The sequence below is a fragment of the Varanus komodoensis genome, unplaced genomic scaffold (genome assembly GCF_004798865.1).
Source record: "Varanus komodoensis strain SLA01 unplaced genomic scaffold, ASM479886v1 scaffold37, whole genome shotgun sequence".
In the NCBI taxonomy this organism is placed as follows: Eukaryota; Metazoa; Chordata; class Lepidosauria; order Squamata; family Varanidae; genus Varanus; species Varanus komodoensis.
Genome location: NW_025335889.1, coordinates 8,023,768 through 8,042,930, shown reverse-complemented (window position 1 = coordinate 8,042,930; position 19,163 = coordinate 8,023,768). Strand labels below are relative to the sequence as shown.

At 39.2% G+C, this 19,163-nt stretch overlaps 1 protein-coding gene across 1 annotated transcript in view; it reads right to left on the bottom strand.

The window, feature by feature from the left end:
• The window catches only part of PTPRT (protein tyrosine phosphatase receptor type T), a 530,461-nt gene that overhangs the window by 501,004 nt on the left and 10,294 nt on the right, over positions 1 to 19,163 (bottom strand). The window contains exon 2 of the mRNA XM_044440227.1: positions 1,098 to 1,256. Within this exon, the coding sequence (XP_044296162.1) occupies positions 1,098 to 1,256 (159 nt within the window). The remainder of the gene's footprint in view (positions 1 to 1,097; positions 1,257 to 19,163) is intronic.

The following is a 19,163-nucleotide window of genomic DNA, read 5'->3' as shown; positions in this document are numbered from 1 at the left end:
AATGAATGAGAAGAGAACTTTGTAAGCTAGTATGGGTTTCTTGTAAGAGAAAGAAAGGCAGGAGATCCATGCAACGTAATTGCATCTGTCTCATTTTCTCCTGGCCCATTTCCCATCTAAACTTGGATAGGAATGGCTCTTTAAGCTACATAGAAAGAGTCAGAGAGTTCCTAAACTTGAGATCAGGTACTGAAAACTTGGCTTTGAGTATTGAAACACTTAAAAAAACCTGCAGAACTCTCAGCTGTATCTCAGACACAGTTAAGGGTGCAGCTACAAAAAGGGCTGTCTAGAAGATCTCTCAACTACTCTGGTTCATATGGGAAGCTGCAACCATGCAAGAAATACTGTATGACTTAACCCTGGCTTAATCCTTAAATCATTTAGGATTTAAGAAATAGCATTTGGAATTGTGCCTAAGAATTTACTTAATAGTTTATGAATGTGCTGGAAGATGGGAATCAAGCTCTCTAAAATTTAATGGTTGGTGAGCATGTGATTCACTTTTTGCATTTCCAAATTAGATACGAAAAACTTGGCATCTGCACTGCTCTGCATTGCTTTATTATAGAAACAGAGTGAGTCAGAAGGGGCCTCCCGGGCCATCTAATCTGACCCCAGTACCAGCCAGCTCCACTCATGACATGCCTACCATGTACATGTAAATTATGGCAGTAACCTTTTCAAATAAAAGAGGCTAAAGGGAAAAAGAAGATTCAAGATGATAAAATGTTTTAAATAAAATAAATTAATAAAATAAATATTACTGAATAATATCCAAAGCTGAACACATTCAGGTTAGCATATAATAGAAATTGTTCTGTCCTCATTTCTTCCTGAGTCATTCCCCAGCATAACACTTTCCAGATGTATTAGACTCACAACTTCCATCATTGGCCATGCTGACTAGCTAAAGTCCAGTACATCTGAATTAAACTAAGGTCAGAAAGGGTAGTCTATACCCTTCTGTGACATGGCATGACTAGATGAGTTGTTAATGTCCCTAGAAGTCAATGTAATCTAGATAATGGACACTTTCACCATGGTAGAAAAAGTATCATTTAAGGCCTTTCCTGTCCAGCATGCTTTGTACTCACCGGTAGGAACAGCTGGATCCATTGTTGGTTTCTCCCAGGTATTAATCTGCTCCCAGGTAAATCCATTGGTCCCAAGTGCCACGCTATAACCACAGTTACTGTAGTGTTCATCAAATGAACAACCACCTAAGGAAAAAAGAGATGAATAAATACTTCTGTCTTAATTACTTCTGTCTTGTTATGTTACTCCATTTAAATCAGTGCCTTTTATAAAAACCCTGCAAGGCAAAAGTAAAATGAATTTCTGGCACATTAAGTTCTTGCTGTTGCCTTGCGGGTATCTAGCAGAGATTTCTGGATCTTAAATGTATATTCAGAACATATGGCTTGCCTTTCTTAATTTAATAAGCAATTGTTTCTTGGGTCACTTTTCTTAGTCACAGCTCTAAATCTTTACAATCTAGACAGTAGTGTCATATGCCAAGCATTAATCTGAAGATTTGTGCTCATATCTCTGTTAACTTTCCCCTAGGCATTGTGTAGTAAAATCTAATGTTCATAAAAGATCATGCAGAGGGGAAGGAGGCAGCTTCATCTTTGGATAAGCAGCATGTTTAAGTTTGATGCCTTCTTGCCACTTTGGTTTCCCTTTGAAAGTGTAAAAAAATTGTTACAATTATCAGATGCCCCAGTTTGATGTATGCAAAATGTTGCATGGATCACCCTACCCTATGTTCATCAGCAGTTTTGAAGGATCCACTGAGGATGCGACTCTGGGAAGGGCAGGAGGCATGTAGCTGGGCTTATAATAAGCATGTGGGCTGTACGCTAAATTGCCTGTCTTATGCAATGGTTGAGGATATAATGAGCCATCTAGATGGTGTTACAAATAGTGCTGGGGTGAAGTCATCCTTTGTTACCTATTTGGTATCAGAGACATGAGGAAATGTAGGTTGAGGTCTTAGAGCCAAATTGAAGTTGCAATATAGAAGGTTGAATCCAAGAGCACTGACTTGGATTTCCCTGAATTTCCCTGCTACATGTTGCATATACAGGACCACTAGAAAGGTGACGCTGAGGAACCTCAATCCATGAGTGAAAACGGGGAGCAGGGAGGATTGGCTCAGCTTTGTCAGGCACTGGGATATACTTTGGTACAAGCTATCCCTGTATAAGAGGACTGGCTCCACTTGACCCAAAATAGAAACATATATCTGGCACATAATAAGTACCAGGGCACCTTTTACTCTAAACCCTGGGGCAAAGCTAAGAGATTCTGAGAAGCATCTGAGTTTCCATTAAATCATCTCAGGGGATGAAGATATAAAAAGTTTCTTGTTGCCCAAATGTAGAAGGGAAGGCAATAGGCCATGAGTATATGGCGAAAGAGGCCTGAGTGCTGAAACAGAAGTTGCACACACCACATGTATCTGTATAGGAAGACCGTGTACTGCTGTTTCCATTCAAATGCTGGAAGCCTATGAGCCAACACAGGAGAATTAGATCACCTGATTTGAAGAAAGCACTAAAGGAGCACAAGGAGATTGTGGAGAAGCTGAATGGTTTTTTTTATTATTTGTCTTCACTGCAAAGGATATAGGAATGATTCCTGTACCTGAACAGATATTTCCAGGAATGAAGTCTGAGGAACTGATAATTGTCAGTTGAAAGATAACATTCTCAACCGTACTGACAAAAGAATAAGTAGGCAGAGAGGGAATACATGCTAAATTCCTGGAGAACCCCAAATTATAAACCTGCTCCTTGAAAGGAATTGCAACCCCTTTCAGGACAGGTTGAACATCCTCTGTCTGGCAAGAAGCATCTTGGTCTTCTCTGGACTGAATTTCAGTTTATTAGTCATCATCTATCATCAGTTATCAAGTTAGTGCATCTGCAGCCTCACAAAATGAAGATGAGAAGGAGAAAAAGAATGGTATACTGATGACACTCTACCCAAAAGTATTCAAGCTACCTTAGGAAAGTTACTATGTCTTAGTTTTTCAGACTAACGTCAATGTGTATAAGCAAAAGCTATTAATTAATGTTTTCCATATCCACTTTATATTGTGCAAATTCTATTTTTATTTTGCAGACTTGAATTCAATCATCTGACATAGTAGCTGAAGTAGAATTTGCTTCTTCCTCTCATAAGACATTCAAGGTGGAGTTTTTTTTATTCTGAGGTGTTCATGGAATCTGAAAGCAAATTAGCTTTGCTGAAAACACCATTGACTTTTTCCACAACCAAGTAGCACTATGCACAATAGCACAAAACAGGGCTGATAGAAATGTTGTTTGACTGCTTATTCCTTCCTGCAAGGCACTTTCTCTATGTATGCACACTGATGATACACAGTGTAAGTACCCTGAAGTGGCTCTGCATTGTTATTGGGCAGAGTCAGCAGAAGGGCTCTTCAAGGTCTCCCTCTTCAGTATTCACCATCTGCTTTATTGAAAAGAAACAAAAGCACAAATGCATGCCTATGACTTATTTAAATGGTGACTCCCCCACCCCTTGTTCTTCTAATTCCTAGAATAAACCCATTGCTGCTTTCATTCCCTGGAATAAACAGATTCACTAATCTCCTGATTAAAATTGCCCAAGGCTAGTTTAATGAAGTAGGCTGGATGGCTTCCGGTTATGGAGAGGTGACGGTACACCTTTCCACATGTCCACTTTGGGAGGCTGATTGTTAAGAGTTGTGAGCACATTTTATCTTAACACAAAATGTCACGTTGATTTCTGAGAGTGCCACTTCATTGAAACAGCTGAAATATTAGAGGAGAAAGAGAAATAGAAATAAAAATGACCATTTTGATACGATTCATGAAGGTCAGGAGCATAAGTCAGATGGTTGGTCAACCAAGCTCTCTGACTGGCAGCATCACTTTACAGTATTAAAAAACAAAAACAAAAAACCACTGGAAAGAAACCAGAATATAGAGATGGCAAGGACTAACCAGGGACATTTTGCATGTAAAGAATGTATTACACTGCTCAGCTATGATTCATCCAACAGAAAGTCTTAGAGAGGTTCTGTGTCTCCCATATACTACCAGCAAGCTATGGAGCTAAAACACAAGAGGAAGGTATGCCTTCTGAAGGAAGGTATGACTGGACCCAATATTGTATTATTTTGTGCCAGGTCACCACATTTCATTAGCATAGGAATTTTAAATTCATTACATTTGTTTAGCTGACTGAATTGTCTTTCTTGCCTCACAAATCTAATGGAGTTTGTGTTCAATTTGTATTGTTATAATAATGATAACTGGGATTTTTCATTTAATCCCCTCTGAAATACACCTATGAATACAGATGCAGTTTTAGTATTCTGATCAATACAATAAATACCAACATGCTTATAGAAATCTAAGTTTTGCAGAAATACCAAACATTTTACAAAGGAACCCAAAAACATTTAATTGAGGACTAAGCGCAGTGGACACAGAATACTTACGAAGGGCTGTGGGAAGAAATGGAAAACCAGGGAGCCGGACAAATGGAGTAATACAAAAGAAACATGACTACCCCATTCAAACCTTCAACAGGATCATACCACACTGAGATATTTATTGCAAGTCCTGCTTGTTCCTACCTAATTTCCATCTGTTCTTTATTAGCCTGGCAGTTGTTAGTGAAATAGTCATCTGACTGCTCTTCATTGATGAACGCACTCCAGTAATCCTAATGAATATGATGTATATGGCTTCAAGTGGTTTGATTTCTGGGCAAATCATTGAAACAATTGCCTCACTTACAGACAGGGGAAAGATCTCAAAGTGATTGCATGTTACAATGGAACGGAAAGGAAAGAAAAGAAAAGTGGGGGGAGGGGGAGGGGGAGGGGGAGAGGGCGGGGGGGCAGGCATACAATGCTGTATCAGTACTGAAATGTCAGAAAGAGAGACACTGTAAGAAGGCTTAAAAATTAATAAACCACAATCAAAATAGTAAAGAAGGCCAGATCTCAAAGTGGAACAAATATAATTAGAAAATGAAGCAAACATTGTATTATTATTTATTAATCACATAAAATACAAGGAAAAATCAGATTCCTTGTGACCAGAGAAAACAGTGCTGTGATTGTCCAAAATGACAATGATTAGAGATTAGATGGTGATAGTTAATGTTTAATGTCTGCTTAACATATAAAGAAGACCAAATTGCTTCATTAATAGGTCTGTGCCCTCTATTTAAATATCCAGAGACACATGAACAACATTCAATCTGCTTGCAAGGTGCTATTGTACAATTAGAATAATTACTTGCTTCCAAGCAGTCATTACATTCTAAGTCCCACATTCCATTTTTTCCCTAAGGTTGAGTTCCCTGAAGTATAAATTGTTTTAACAATGTAATTAAAGACTTTTACAACAGGCCAAAATGTAATTGCTTGTCAATCTCACAATATAAACAGAAAGAAAAAGTGGGAAAAGTATATAATTATCCCATGAAAGGGATCATAGTAGAGTTGGAAGGGGCCATGAAGGCCATCAGGTCCAATCCCCTGCTGTTTCAGGACACCAGTTTACACCATCCCACTCACATGGCTGTCCAGTTTGTTTTTAAATGTCTCTAGTGTGGATACCAGATACCAATATCTGCTAACAATATGGAAAACCATTACTTTTAAAATTGGGACTAGTAAGAATTGATTGATATTGGTATCTGGATTTTGGAAATATTCAGTGACTTAACAGATTCTAACAGGAATGAACAGTGTCACAGAGTCTTTTCTGTTATTCAGATATTCAAATTATTTAACGTTCTTTGTTTAGTAAACCATTATGGAACCATTTTAAAGTTACAGATTATCAAAATGTGGTACTTTATTTACTAACTTTTGCTGTGATGGCACCACATTAGTGATAGCAACACAAATCAAGATCTCCACTCTATAGTATGGTTAAAAATAAAGTACTGCAAAAAACAGAAAAACTGGACAAGGACAAATGCCAAATGTATAAAATTGCATGACATTACTAACTGTTCGGAGAATACATGGCACGGATTATGGCTTTAGTGACACAGTGAACGATGCACCACAACTAACCAAATACCATATGAAGATGTAAAGTCAGAGGAGCCCTCAATGCACTTTGAAGCATATGTGTGATCCGATGAAATCACTGACTCTTAGGCTCAGCCTTTGCATACCAAAGTAATATACAGTCTTAAAAATGGAAACATGCACACAAACACCCCTTCCTTTTAATTAATGGATATACTAATTTCAATATTCAAATTCCTCTGTGACCTATAACATGAGCCATTGGCATGTGTCTACAAGGGGAAAAAGAAGAGGAAAACATTTTAGGCGGAGAAATAGATGAATTGAGTGTTGTGTGAATGTATCCAGAAAAGGATGGTGCTTATATGGCATAAAAAGAAAAAAAAGTTCTGTTATATAAAATAGAATTTTTGCCAGGCTTGGCATTCACTTTCCAAAGTGGCCAGCCAGATACTTCTGGAAGCTCAGAAGTGAGACTGAATGGCAGTAACTCCCTGGTGTTGTTTGTGCTCCATACATTGGCACATCTGAGGGCATAATGCTTCCCAACAAGGAGTTACATTGCTTTGGATCTCCTCCCAAACTTTTGAGCAGGGTGCTCACACAAGCTCGAAGCTCCCTACATGAGTGGTTTCAATATTTCCTCATTCCAGTCTTCTAGAATCAATGCCAGTTTTAAGGAGATTCTGAATTATTTTGAAAGAGCTTCAGTTCGGCAATGTTCTTCAGAACTCTTGGGTAGCTATCATCCATACCTGATTATTAACAAAGTTTAGTATGTTCATAAGCCCTGGAGCTCCATCTCTTGCCTTTTCTCTTTGATTTCCTCTTCAAACATTCTTTCTTAGAAAAAGTAGTTCAGGAAAGGATTATGTCCAATGCCTTCCACAGTGAAGAACAATGTAAAAAATTAATTAGGCTTTTCTGTAATCTTCCTAGCCTCCTTTGGTAATCCTTCAATAATTTGCTTTCTAATGGTCTGGGTACCTCTCTTGCATGTATTTTTCTTGATGTTTAATATTTTCTCAACCTCTTTGTTCATTTGCTTTGTTGTCAATTTGCATTGCTTTACCAGAGTTTGTGCTCCTTTTTAGTCTACAGAGGTAAGGAGGGGTTAAAATCTCCCAACACCCACCCCCAAGCTAGGATTCCAAACTGTAGTCCTTCCTTGTGAAGCACATTCTGTAACTAAAGGAATAGGTGTTGCACACCAGATTTCCTGAGCGACACAGAAACCATTTGAAACACCAAAAAAAAAAAAAAAACCCCTGGCTGCATTCCAGCTTCAGAGTTAAACTGAGCATGTCTCACATAACTTTGCCAGTAGTTGCTGCCATAGGCTTTTATGATGCATAAAAGCCTTAATAACTTCTATACCACTGCTTAGAATTCACCAGACCAATGAACAGCACACTTCCTTTACAAGCCAGAATAAAATACATCAGCAGTTTTCAGCAAAATTTGGAAAAAAAAATAATATGCACAGTCACAGCTTGGAGTAAAATGTGTGTGTTTTCACTTGCTTTTTCTCTGGTAACGTCTCTCAGATTGGTTGAAATTTTGCAAAATTCTAGACCTCGGCAGCAGGAATGTGAAGGAAATCTGCTTTGGGCGTCTTGTCAGAATCCCAGAATCTCAATTTGAGAAGAAGAAATAAAACTCAGGTTCATGGGAAAGATCAAATGTCCAGACCATCTTGGCTTTATTGCATTACCCAGGTTCCCACGGTACACTCACAATAATGCATTACCATGCAGGCAGAGGTAAACTCTGCTGCAAAGCTTCAATACCATTACAGGGCATTTATACTCTCTTGGTCTACACAGGTGCAGGGCAATTGATGACAGAATGCAGAGATTACAATAAGGTTCTGAGGTCATCACATACAGAACAGATAAAGGAATGTCAGTCAATCATACAGAGACAATGAGATTACAATATTTCTAATTGCAGTGTATTGACACTTTAGTTGAGTAAGTTGAACCCCTCTCCAGGTCTGCTTAGACATGTAAATTCAAGCTACTGAGACACTATGAACTCAGACCCTTATCTAGACTCTAGACATTCTGAATGATCAGGGCACATGAAGCCCTCTGGGCTAGGAAGATACTTGCTTGTAAACTGTGAATTCCAACAACGATGATTTAACAATGTATATTTGGACTAAATTATTATTATTACATTTTTATACTGCCCATAGCCAAAGCTCTCTAGGCAGTTGACAGCAATAATCATCATAGACTCAAGTCACCCATCCCACTTCTGCCTGGGCCTGACCCTGCTTAGCTTCCAAGATTAGACAGAATCAGGCACTTCAGGCTACATGGCCTGTCTACTGTAGCTTACAGCTGAAGGTGAGAGAAAGGAGCGGGGGATGCATGCCATTTTAAACAGTGTCATAGCTTGGTTTTGAGAAGGAGTACAGGATTTGATCCCACAATGCAAAAGCACACAGAAGTAATGTTTTTCAGACAGGATTTATCCAAATTTTCCCAACAGTCTGAATTCATAAGATTGGCTCCCAGGACCCCATTTTGTTGCAGCTGTGAGTCTGTGTTACCCATGAGCATGCCCAGCATTCACATGGCACTCTCCAGGAATGGAGCCCAGTGTGAATGCTGCATGAACAATGCACCTCTTTTGCATCATATGCAGCAGCCTTTGCCTGTGCTGCATCTAACATGGCAGGCTGCCCATTGTGCAACCAACTTTCTGCAAGCCTTCACAGACTTCCTCCCAACTAAGCTCAATTCCCAAGACAGGGCCAAGCATGAGAGAAATTCTGCAAACACTAGAGGGATGGATTTGATGGGACTTCATTGCAACATTACTCATGAGGAAGATCATGGATGCCAAGTTTCAAGTTATAAAAGGAAAAGGTCTCATTTTTATAAGCAATAGCAGTTTGAGATTTATCTGGGCAGAACCTTTCTGTACAACTCACCAAAAGTAAAGGGGCACTCTTGGATACCTTTAATATAAATGTTTGCGCCTTTTAAACAAAAATTGCAGATTTCAGCTGAAAGATAGTATGTGTTAGTAATGAACACAAGTAAGCTAAACTGACATGAACTGGAAAGAGCCTGATCCATTCATCCATCAAAGGAGCAAGATTTAACTGTAAAGCCTAGGGCTTCGTTCCTTAATCTGCACCATTATTGCATTCTTATTCCCATTCATATCCTTAAAAGTCCCATTCCACTTTCTTAATTTCCAGATGTGTGTAGCTGTAAGGAGACTTCCTCGCATATATATTTCCTTCCCTTTGATGCCTCTCCTCCCTTTTGTTTTTATTTTCCCACTTCTGAAACAAATTGCAAACACTTCAAGGCAAAGGACTTTGCTTATCTGTTCCTTTGCAAAAATCATCACACATGGGTGGTGTTCTATCAATCAAGTATTAATAGCTGTTATAAGAGATTATCCACATTCAGTGAATTGATATACATATACAAACTGCACAGGATAAACTTAACATTTTTGGTAATAAGAATTAATTCACTGTTACTGTAATTTTAAAGGTTACCAGCAAGAAAGAAAATAGTCAACAAAACAAAACAATAACACTCTGTGAGATAATCTGTCCCACATGAAGCAAAGGCGAAGAATAAGTAACCTTTCAGCACTGAAAGAAAAACTGAAATAAACAAAGTCTCCTCTGACCCAAAGCCAGCTTGTAGTGGTGACTAATCGTGACAAAGGCTGAAATAACCCCTGCTTTACACTGCATGCTGGTAACAATGCCTCTGCTCCTCTGAATGATCCTAATTAATTTTGAACAGACCTATCATCAGTTACTGAGTCTTGCCCCCAGATTAAATGTAAACCAGGCTTGCATAAATTGAGTGCTTTCTTTGAATATATAATTGAATTTGTAGAAGTGTGCGCCAGGGGGGTGTTTAAATAAGTGCACAAATATGATAAAAAGAGCTTCACGCCATTATATCTAATTCAGTAAGCAAAAATAATGGCAGGGCACATCCCAATTAGTTTTTGATTTATTTATTTTAACAAATCCAATTAGTATAATGTTTTATAAAGTCATCCAATGTCAGAAACTCATGGACATACCAAAGGAAGAGAAATTCTAAAATAGGAGAAGAAATTAAGTGAGATTCAAAGAATAAGCTGGTTTGCTTTTAAATCGCGCACAAGAAAAGCAATAGTTCCAGGAATTATTTGAATGAAGGTTGTTCACCTACCCAGGAGAAATAATAAAAGGATGTTGACACTACCATTCTTTTCAACTGTCTTTTACAATGCAAAATCAAGGAAGAATATATGGGGTTTGGAACCATTTTATCATCACAGAAGTCTTATGAGTTTGATTGTTCTGGAAGAAACCTGGTGAATTTCATGGCAGAGTGGTGATTTTAAGCTGGGTCTTCCCAAAACCACCGCCTAATCATTACACCACACTGACTTGACAGAGTGCTATGCTCCACCCAGCACACCTGACTATTTGGCTGCTCTGCAAATGCTTCTTCTGTACTCGCCTGTAGCCAGACAGCCAATCCAAGGCCCAGAGCTATAGTTTCATTCACTTCTAGAATCACCTCCTACATCCTTGTTGGTGAGCTGCCAGAACATGATTATGACTGCTGAAGCTCATTTTTCATGAAAATCTCTACCAAGGCTTCTGATTGCCAGCAAAATCTTAAGTTTCCCAAAATGTGATACTCCGGAAGTTCCATCATTGCATTGTGGATAAAAATGGATGCTGCCACTAAACATGAGTACGGGATGTCAGAAGTTCTAGGATACCAGTGTTTGTAAATATTCAAACTAAGTTGGTGAACACAACTCAAGCCAGCATGGCTTCATCAGATCACAGGTACCCTGATGAGGGCAGCCTTAAGCCCTGGAAGAGGCCCTGGCCATATTCGAAGAAGTAAGGCATTCTTAAAGTATCTTAAAGATGAACCTAATTGTCACACAAACATCCATTTCTCATTGGGTTGCAGCTGATCACATAATACATTCTTAGGAGGGAAAGGGCTCCCTCATTCCCATTCTAGGAGTAAATTATCCCATCCACGAGACCTGGGCTGATAAAGCAAAAACAATCCATGCAAAAACTTCAGGGGGAGAACAGACTGACAAAATGGGAGAAAGCAAGAAATGATGTATCCACAACTTAGGGCTTCTTTACATGAGGGGTTTAACCCACTGCCATATGGAGCCACCTTCTTCCATTTTTGTTGTGAAGAAAATATGCATCCTTTGCATGGGGCTTTTGCCAGGGGTTTGTATTTCTCAGCCTTTCTGTATATTTTATTAACCTATCACAAAAACGCACTGTGGTATAATAGCAGTATAGCAGATTTTCATCTTTTCACAAGGCGTGTTGTCTGTTTTGTTGTAATTTTAAATTCATTACCACATTTTCCTTGTTCTAAACAGTCAGCATGAAAAAGTCAGGGAAACTTGGAAGAGGCCCCAGAAACAACGACACCATGACAAGAGCCCACACACTTCCATGAATAAAGGAGCAGGACACCACAATAAACACCTTATGCTGAGGACCTTAAAGACTCTGCGTCCACGTTCAGCGTCTGCTGTTGCTACTGGGAGGCACCAGAACCGACATGGACCAAGGCCAGGTAGTCTGCCACCAACTGCACTTGCCACCATTGTCAATCCTCCCCTTTCCTTTCCTGTCATTTTTCAAGCTCTTTCAGACAGTGGAAGGAACAGGAATGAGGCACCTGTCTCAGGTGCCACAAGAAGGTGTGCAGCTGGTGAAGGCAGCAGTTGGAGAAAGAAGCAGAGGGATAAAGGACAGATCTGGCTTAAGTGCAGCAAAGTGCTACCCTTTGGTGCAGGGTAATTGGGCAATTATATTACTGAACATGGATCAGAGATAATCTACTAGCCAGTCCTATACTGTTATTTTTTAAGTTCCCATACTTAATCCCAATCCTTTGCAGCCCTCAACTTGCTGTCGCCCCCCTTTTTTCTTAGAAGAAATCACCATACCTATTGTTGACATGATTTTATATAATAAAAAATCTCACAGGAGAACAGCTGAATCTAAGCATAATTTCAGAGACTAAGGTCCGTGGCATCTACCATCTAGAATTCAAAAGTTATCTAAAGTAATTAAGGAAGAAGGTCAAAGTAACACAAAATATTGCAAATATCTTGAAGAAAGATAATAGGTATCTTTGCATGTCATTGCAATAGCAATTAATAGAAGAAGCAAAGATTTCCTGAAACCCTAAAATTTTATTATGAATTAAGATCAAGATTAATTGAATGAGCAGAAGAACGATAAAGGTTCTGTTAGGTTAATGCTAGGCCCATTAATTATAATAGCTTTGCCTTAAATTATAATTTTAATTGGCACCAGAAAGATGCTGTTAGGAATGAACCCTTTGCATAGCTGCAATGTCTAAGAACTTTTGGGGAGCCACATATTTGATCTTATTACTACAAAGGATAAACCATGTTTATATAAACCATGTTCTGACATTAATATAAATAAGGTGGGAATAGTTGCTTTCTCTAAACTGCTTCACAATTATTTATCAACATCCAATTCTATCTCACCAGCTAGAAACAAAGTGCTAAAAGTGGAGTAATGGGAAAACGCTACCAATGGATTCTACTGAACACTACCAATACATTCTGAATGAGATGCACATGCATGTCGTTATATCACAAAACTTTACATAGTCACAAATTCAATATAGATTTTCCTTATCACAACTGAAATTCTGTTTAGGAAATGGCAATTGACCTCAACTTTAATATTGCCTATTTTAGTTCCTGGAATACATATATTTTGTTCAGCCTGATTCCATAAAACACCTGCAGAAAACCTTATCCAATCAGAAGGGAGGTCACAGTGAGTAACCGCAGAGGAGTTTGTAGAAAGACTTGATATAACACCACAGTTATCTCTTTCAGGCATGCAGTATCTGTGGCAGCATAAGGTTGGTTCTAGGCTCTGTTGCTTGTGGATCAAGAATACAATTTGCTACTTCAATATTCTACACTGATAATATGAGTACCAGGTGCAATAGATCATCCAAAATGTGTACACTCATTACTTTGAGAAGCTGTGACTGAGCACGGGGTATATATTCCTCAATGTTGAGATAAAATTTACATCTATGCATTACAATATTGCAGTTTCAGCATTACTGAAAACTACTCCCAATGTGGTAAATCCTTGTTCATTATGCATTAATTGAAGTGAAATGATTCTATTACTGTTTATATAATGCATTTGAAAAGTAGGGAAAGGGTCAAATGTCTTGCTATCCTTGCTAGTTTCAAATTGAATGGATGGAAATGAGAAAGTTATATAGTTCAGTGGTTGGAGTATGGTAACATAATTTCATGCGAACATTAAAAAGTTAGAAACATAGAAACAGAGTGAGTCAGAAGGGGTCACCTGGGCCATCTAGTCTGACCCCCGGCTCCAGCCGGCTCTACTCACGACAATCCAACCATGTGCATGTCTAGCCTGTCCTTGAACACCCACACCGATGGGACCTCAACCACCTTCCGTGGAAGCCCATTCCATACCTTCGGGGTCCTAACTATCAGGAAGTGCTTCCTGGCATCTAAATGGAACCTTGGTTCCCTGAGCTTGGCTCCACTGGAGCACGTCCTGCCCTAAACTGCAGGGGAGAACAGGTCTCTACCCACCTCCATGTGACACCCCCTCACATACCTCTATGTCACCAAGTTGTGCTGTTTGAAAGCTGAAACATTGCTATTTTTTACTGTGATTTCAAATTAATCACTGTGATATCACTAAAAAGTGTCTATTGTCAGAATCTGAGTTTCTATATATCCTGTTTACCAATTTAACAATTTTAAATACAGCACTATATTGATGCCATGTTTAAAAAAATCTATCCATGTTTTACAAACTGGATTTGTTCAATAATGATCCAGGCTTATCTAAATCACAGAATGCAAAAGGATTGGCAAGAAACTTTGTTTGATAAAAACCCTAATATCCTCCCAACCCAAGTCAAGCAAAGTCATTTGACAATTCTCTTAAATTCTCAAAGAAAAATAATTAGTAATGCTATATCTGAATGAATGCAGATATAATATTTTGTGCTTCATTCATAGTTGTTTATTATATTTATTAGCAGTAGTTGCATATGGATCCGTCTTTCCTCTACTTTACTTGAAGGCAGAATAGATAGATTTTCTTCCCATTCACGTTACGTTGAAAGGATTTTAACAAAGAGTTCTCTAGGCATTCATGGTTGGTATGGATTTGTAGGTAGGTAGGTATTCCCTGGCATATGATCTACATTTGCAAAATATTTCTTATATTCCAAGAAAACAAAACAAAGCATCCTTGAGTCATCCATGATTCAATTTAAGTCAAGATGCAACAAATTCATTTCATTGCAATGACCAGAAGTTAACAAATATGTATCTCCCAAACTCAAACACGACAGTGATTGCAACTGTGCTCACACTGTGCATTTGTGGGCTTGCAATGTTTGTGGGATGGAATGGGGAATCTATGCTTAAACATATAACGAAGCATGGAAAATCATTTTAATCAATGGAAAACATAAATTTTGGAAGTGTGCCCAAGAACATGCCCAAGTATTTGGCAATTTTAAATAAAATTAGATGAGAGAGAGCCCTCCATCTGAAATGGGCCCAAGTCATACCAACTTTCGAGGCAGAAATCAGAGGACCCGAATAAGCTCTAGATTCTTTTGAGTTTCATATACATACGTAAATTTAAGAAGCCTATTCCTGGCTGAATCATTCATTATCCCAGCAGTGAACCACCAAAACTTGACAAATGTTCTTTTAAAGAAAACAACTAAGATTAAATGGTATTGGTTTAAAATTTATTACATCTAATTCAAAGTTGTAGTGCGTAGATCATCAAACATGAATTCTTGGATTTTCATTCTAAAATTAGGCATTAAGGAAATAAGAACTATGACAGCTGAGGCAAAATATATTAGGTATTTTTGTCTCAAAGGAGTATGTTTGGACTTCTGTAATTCAAGTGGATATATACATTTTTAAAATCTGGATGCCTGAACAGTTACAGTCATAGATCTAAACCCAGTGACAGTATCTCCTAAGAATCACATATTATTAAATTGCATTTTTCCTGTAAGCCTTCTATTCACACTAGTTTTTGTTTGTTTGGTAATTCAAATGACACCGCTCCATATATTCAGTTTGAATTAGTGCAGGTTGCCTGGGAACAATAACTGAATGCACTATCTTCCATTCTTGCAATTGTCAATTTGGAGTAATGCTTGTAGCAAACTCCAGAAAAATCTAATATTTCATATTATAAACATTGGGGAATAGGATTGTGAGCATGCAACACACTCTGACTTTAATAGTATATAACACCGGATCTCAAATTTGGCTAAGTAAATTTTAGGGGAGATAACTGGAATACTAACTTCTCTAGAATAGCACATGAAATAAAGAGGAACTCCAGTTACATGCCATATCCTTCCTTTGCCACCTTACTATCCCCACCATGTAGAGGAGGAGGGGCAACTTCTAGGGATCATGGCTCCTGCTCCCTTCCCTTTCATCATCCTTTGCCCGTGGGTGCTGAAAGCAAGGAGGAAATAAAAACATACATCTTCCAATTTTTTCTGCATGTAGATGCTACCAGTGCCAAAATGGCAAAATTAGCTTGCAGATATGTTAACTTTGGTCTTTTGGCATTCCTTAGCAGCTATGGACACCATTTTACTAGCAAAAGCAAGTGTTTGCTTCCTTGTTTTTGGATGGGGCCCCAGAGTTCGGCAGGGCAGTGGGGACTGCACAAGAGTGCTTCAAGCTGTGTGTTACCACCCCTGATGTATAGAGATCCTTGCACCAAGGTCATTCTTATCCTGCTCCTTCTAAGCAGGCCAGAAAAAAATGGGTTTTAAATTAAAAGTCTTTATTATATTAATGTTGACCAGCTAGTCTGGCTTTAAAGTATAAATTAGAAGTATTGTTTCTTCTGGTATCGACTTCTACAAATGAAGTCAGAATACCGACCACTAGAGAAAATTGGTTCAATGATAAAAAGTTGTTTTCAAACTGCATACCTCACCTTTGTTCCAAATGGAAATCAACAAACCATGCCTTCAAGGGGAATACTCCTGTTTAAAGGCTAATCTGCTTAAGGATCTGATACTTCTCTGTGTTCTTTCTTTCACCATGTCACAGAATGCCTTAGAAACTTCTCTCTAACCTGCTGCTGCTGGGCCAAACCTGCCAAGTACTTTAACTCAGTCCCATCAAGTTAGATACCAGATTTTTGTTTTTAACAAAGCAAAACAAAAATTGCAGCAGCAGCAAAGTATGACCACACAGTAACAATCATAGAGAGAGAGAGAGAGAGAGAGAGAGAGAGAGAGAGAGAGAGAGAGAATATACATGTGTGTGTATGTATCCATATATGCTCAAACATATGCACATAAATATATCCTTGGACCACACAAATGGACTATATGGGCCCTTATGGTGGCTAAATACTAAGACAAGTAATCTCCCTCAACCATACAATGGTCTGAACAACATTGGCATCCTACAAGAGAAATTAATAGATGTTTGCTCCTTGGGAGGAAAGCTATGGCAAATCTAGACAGAATACTAAAAAGCAGAGACATCACCCTGCCAACAAAAGTGCGTATAGTCAAGGCTATGGTTTTCCCAGTTGCAATGTATGGCTGTGAAAGCTGGACCATAAGGAAGGCTGAGCGCCAAAGGATTGAGGCCTTTGAATTGTGGTGCTGGAGAAGACTCCTGCAAGTCACCTGGGCTGCAAGGTGATCAAACCAGTCAGTCCTAGAGGAGATCAACCCTGACTGCTCTTTGGAAGGCCAGATCATGAAGATGAAACTCAAATACTTTGGCCACCTAATGAGAAGGAAGGACTCACTGGAGAAGATTCTAATGCTGGGAACAATAGATGGCAAAAGAAGAAGGGGACGGCAGAGAATGAGGTGGCTAGAAGCAGTCGGCATGAGCTTAAGTGGACTCGGGGGGATGGTGGAGGACAGGAAGGCCTGGAGAAATGTTGTCCATGGGGTTGCAATGGGTCAGACGCAACTTCGCGACTAACAATAACAACAAATAACATTGTCTCAACATTCATTCTAACATTTGGTAAACCTACCTTAACCTAGACACCTGATATAGCACCACAGCTCACCCAAATATGAAGTCAGGTTAAAAGTTTTTGGTTTGTTTTTTTTTAAATAAGAGGAGAGGGGACTGGTATACAGAAAATAAGAGGGAAAGGGCAAAAGGATAGCAAGAATAATATAAAATACTAAGTAGGGATGTGTAAAGAATTCATCTGGGGTTTGGAATCCATCAGATTCCCTGAGTATGATTCCCCAGACTCTAGTCTACTTTGTGGAGGGCCAGAGTCCAAGCTCCTGGTGAGCACCACCAGAGCCTGAGAAACACTTGCTAGGAGTGAAGCAGCACACTGCACTAGCAGAGCCCATGTGTGTGTCAGAACAAAGTTGCTCGAAGGTGGTCACTCCTCGTGCCAAAGAAGGCTGGTCATGGGTTGCTTGGTCACAAGGCATCCACACAGAAAGCAGCCTCCCTGACTTATGAGCCAGAGCATCCACTCCAACAGCAGCTGCTATTTGTGCTGAAGTTTGTGGCAGAGCACACAATTGAAGGGCACCCACCAGGAAAATAGCCCTCCCATCTGCTGTGCAAGCAGTGTCTCTCTACCATGCCAGCTACCTGCTGGGCTGCTGCTGACACAGAAGTAGTTTGCCAGTTGAACAACGGAGGAGAATTCATAGACTTCACTTAGTCTGCCCCTCTTTGAAAGACTTGGCTAAGCACAAGAGAAAACCCATAAAAACTTGGATGGATTCATCCTATCCCTAGCATGAAGGCTTTCTAGTGCCCTGATCCCAGTAGACTTCTTGGTCCACCACTTGAATAAACAAGAAAGCTGACCCTACTCTTCAGCTTAACACACTTCTTCCTGCCATGACAGTCCTAAAGTTGATGACATCTCACACTTGATCAGGATCCAACAAGTGACAAAGAACCGGAAAAGTCAGGGCTTTTGACCCTCTTTCCCTGGTGATGGGATATGCCAGGCAGCCAATCCAAGGAAACCCTGCTTTCCTCCACTCTCCCAGCTGCCAGCAATCCTCACTTTTGCTGTCCAGGACAATAACTCTAACCAGACGTCCTTAGCATAACCCTTGGTATACAAATCACTTCTTCCTCCCTGAAATTCAGAATGTCTCCTGAGCCAACTAATTTCTTCATTAACCCTTCTTTGGCAACTGAGACCTCCACTACACACCATAGCTGGGATTAATCACACTAGGTCTGCATTCTGCTACATTCACATGTTCACTAGATTTTCTTGCAGTATTTGAAACTCTAATTCTCAGTTACCACTTGGCATTGGCATTTCAGTCTAATCCCCATCCGAGTCAAAATTTGTTTTCACATACCCTGAAATCTCTACACTGTGCAAATTATACTCTGGATTTCATAAATGTTTTGTATGATATCCATGAACATTAGGATTCTTGGGGGTTTTTCCTGTTCTTTCTTCCTATATGTGTGGCAGAGTTTAACCTACTGCCATAGATTCATGTTCAACATTGCTCAGTTGAACATGAGTAGAAGGTTGTTCCTTCTAGTACACTTCCCAAAAACCACTCTTAGAATGAATGCTGGCCTGCACAGGCTTTTGGTCTGATCCTGCAGTATTCTTCTTATATCCTAACTTGGATCCAGAGTTTGCTCTTGCTGGTTAAGCAAGGAAGAAAGTTTTTGACAATTCTTCCTTTTTTCTCTAAAAATCTGGTCTAGAAAACTCTGCAGTCTTCCAAACTGGAGAGTGGCTACAAGGGTAGACTGGTAACTGTTTAAAAAGGTGTCTCCTTTCCATCAAGAGGATCCCCCTTCAGATTAAAGCCTTCTGCATACAAAACAGCTGCTAATTGCATGTAAGGCTATTAAGGTTCAACTCCTAAGTCAGGCCTCCTGTTTCACATCAGAGAGGCAAAATATTGTCTCCTGTATGCTATTCAAAAGCTGTATCTAGGGGAAAAAACATTTTCAATAGTTTACTTTCTTTCCTCATAGTTAAGGTAGTAGA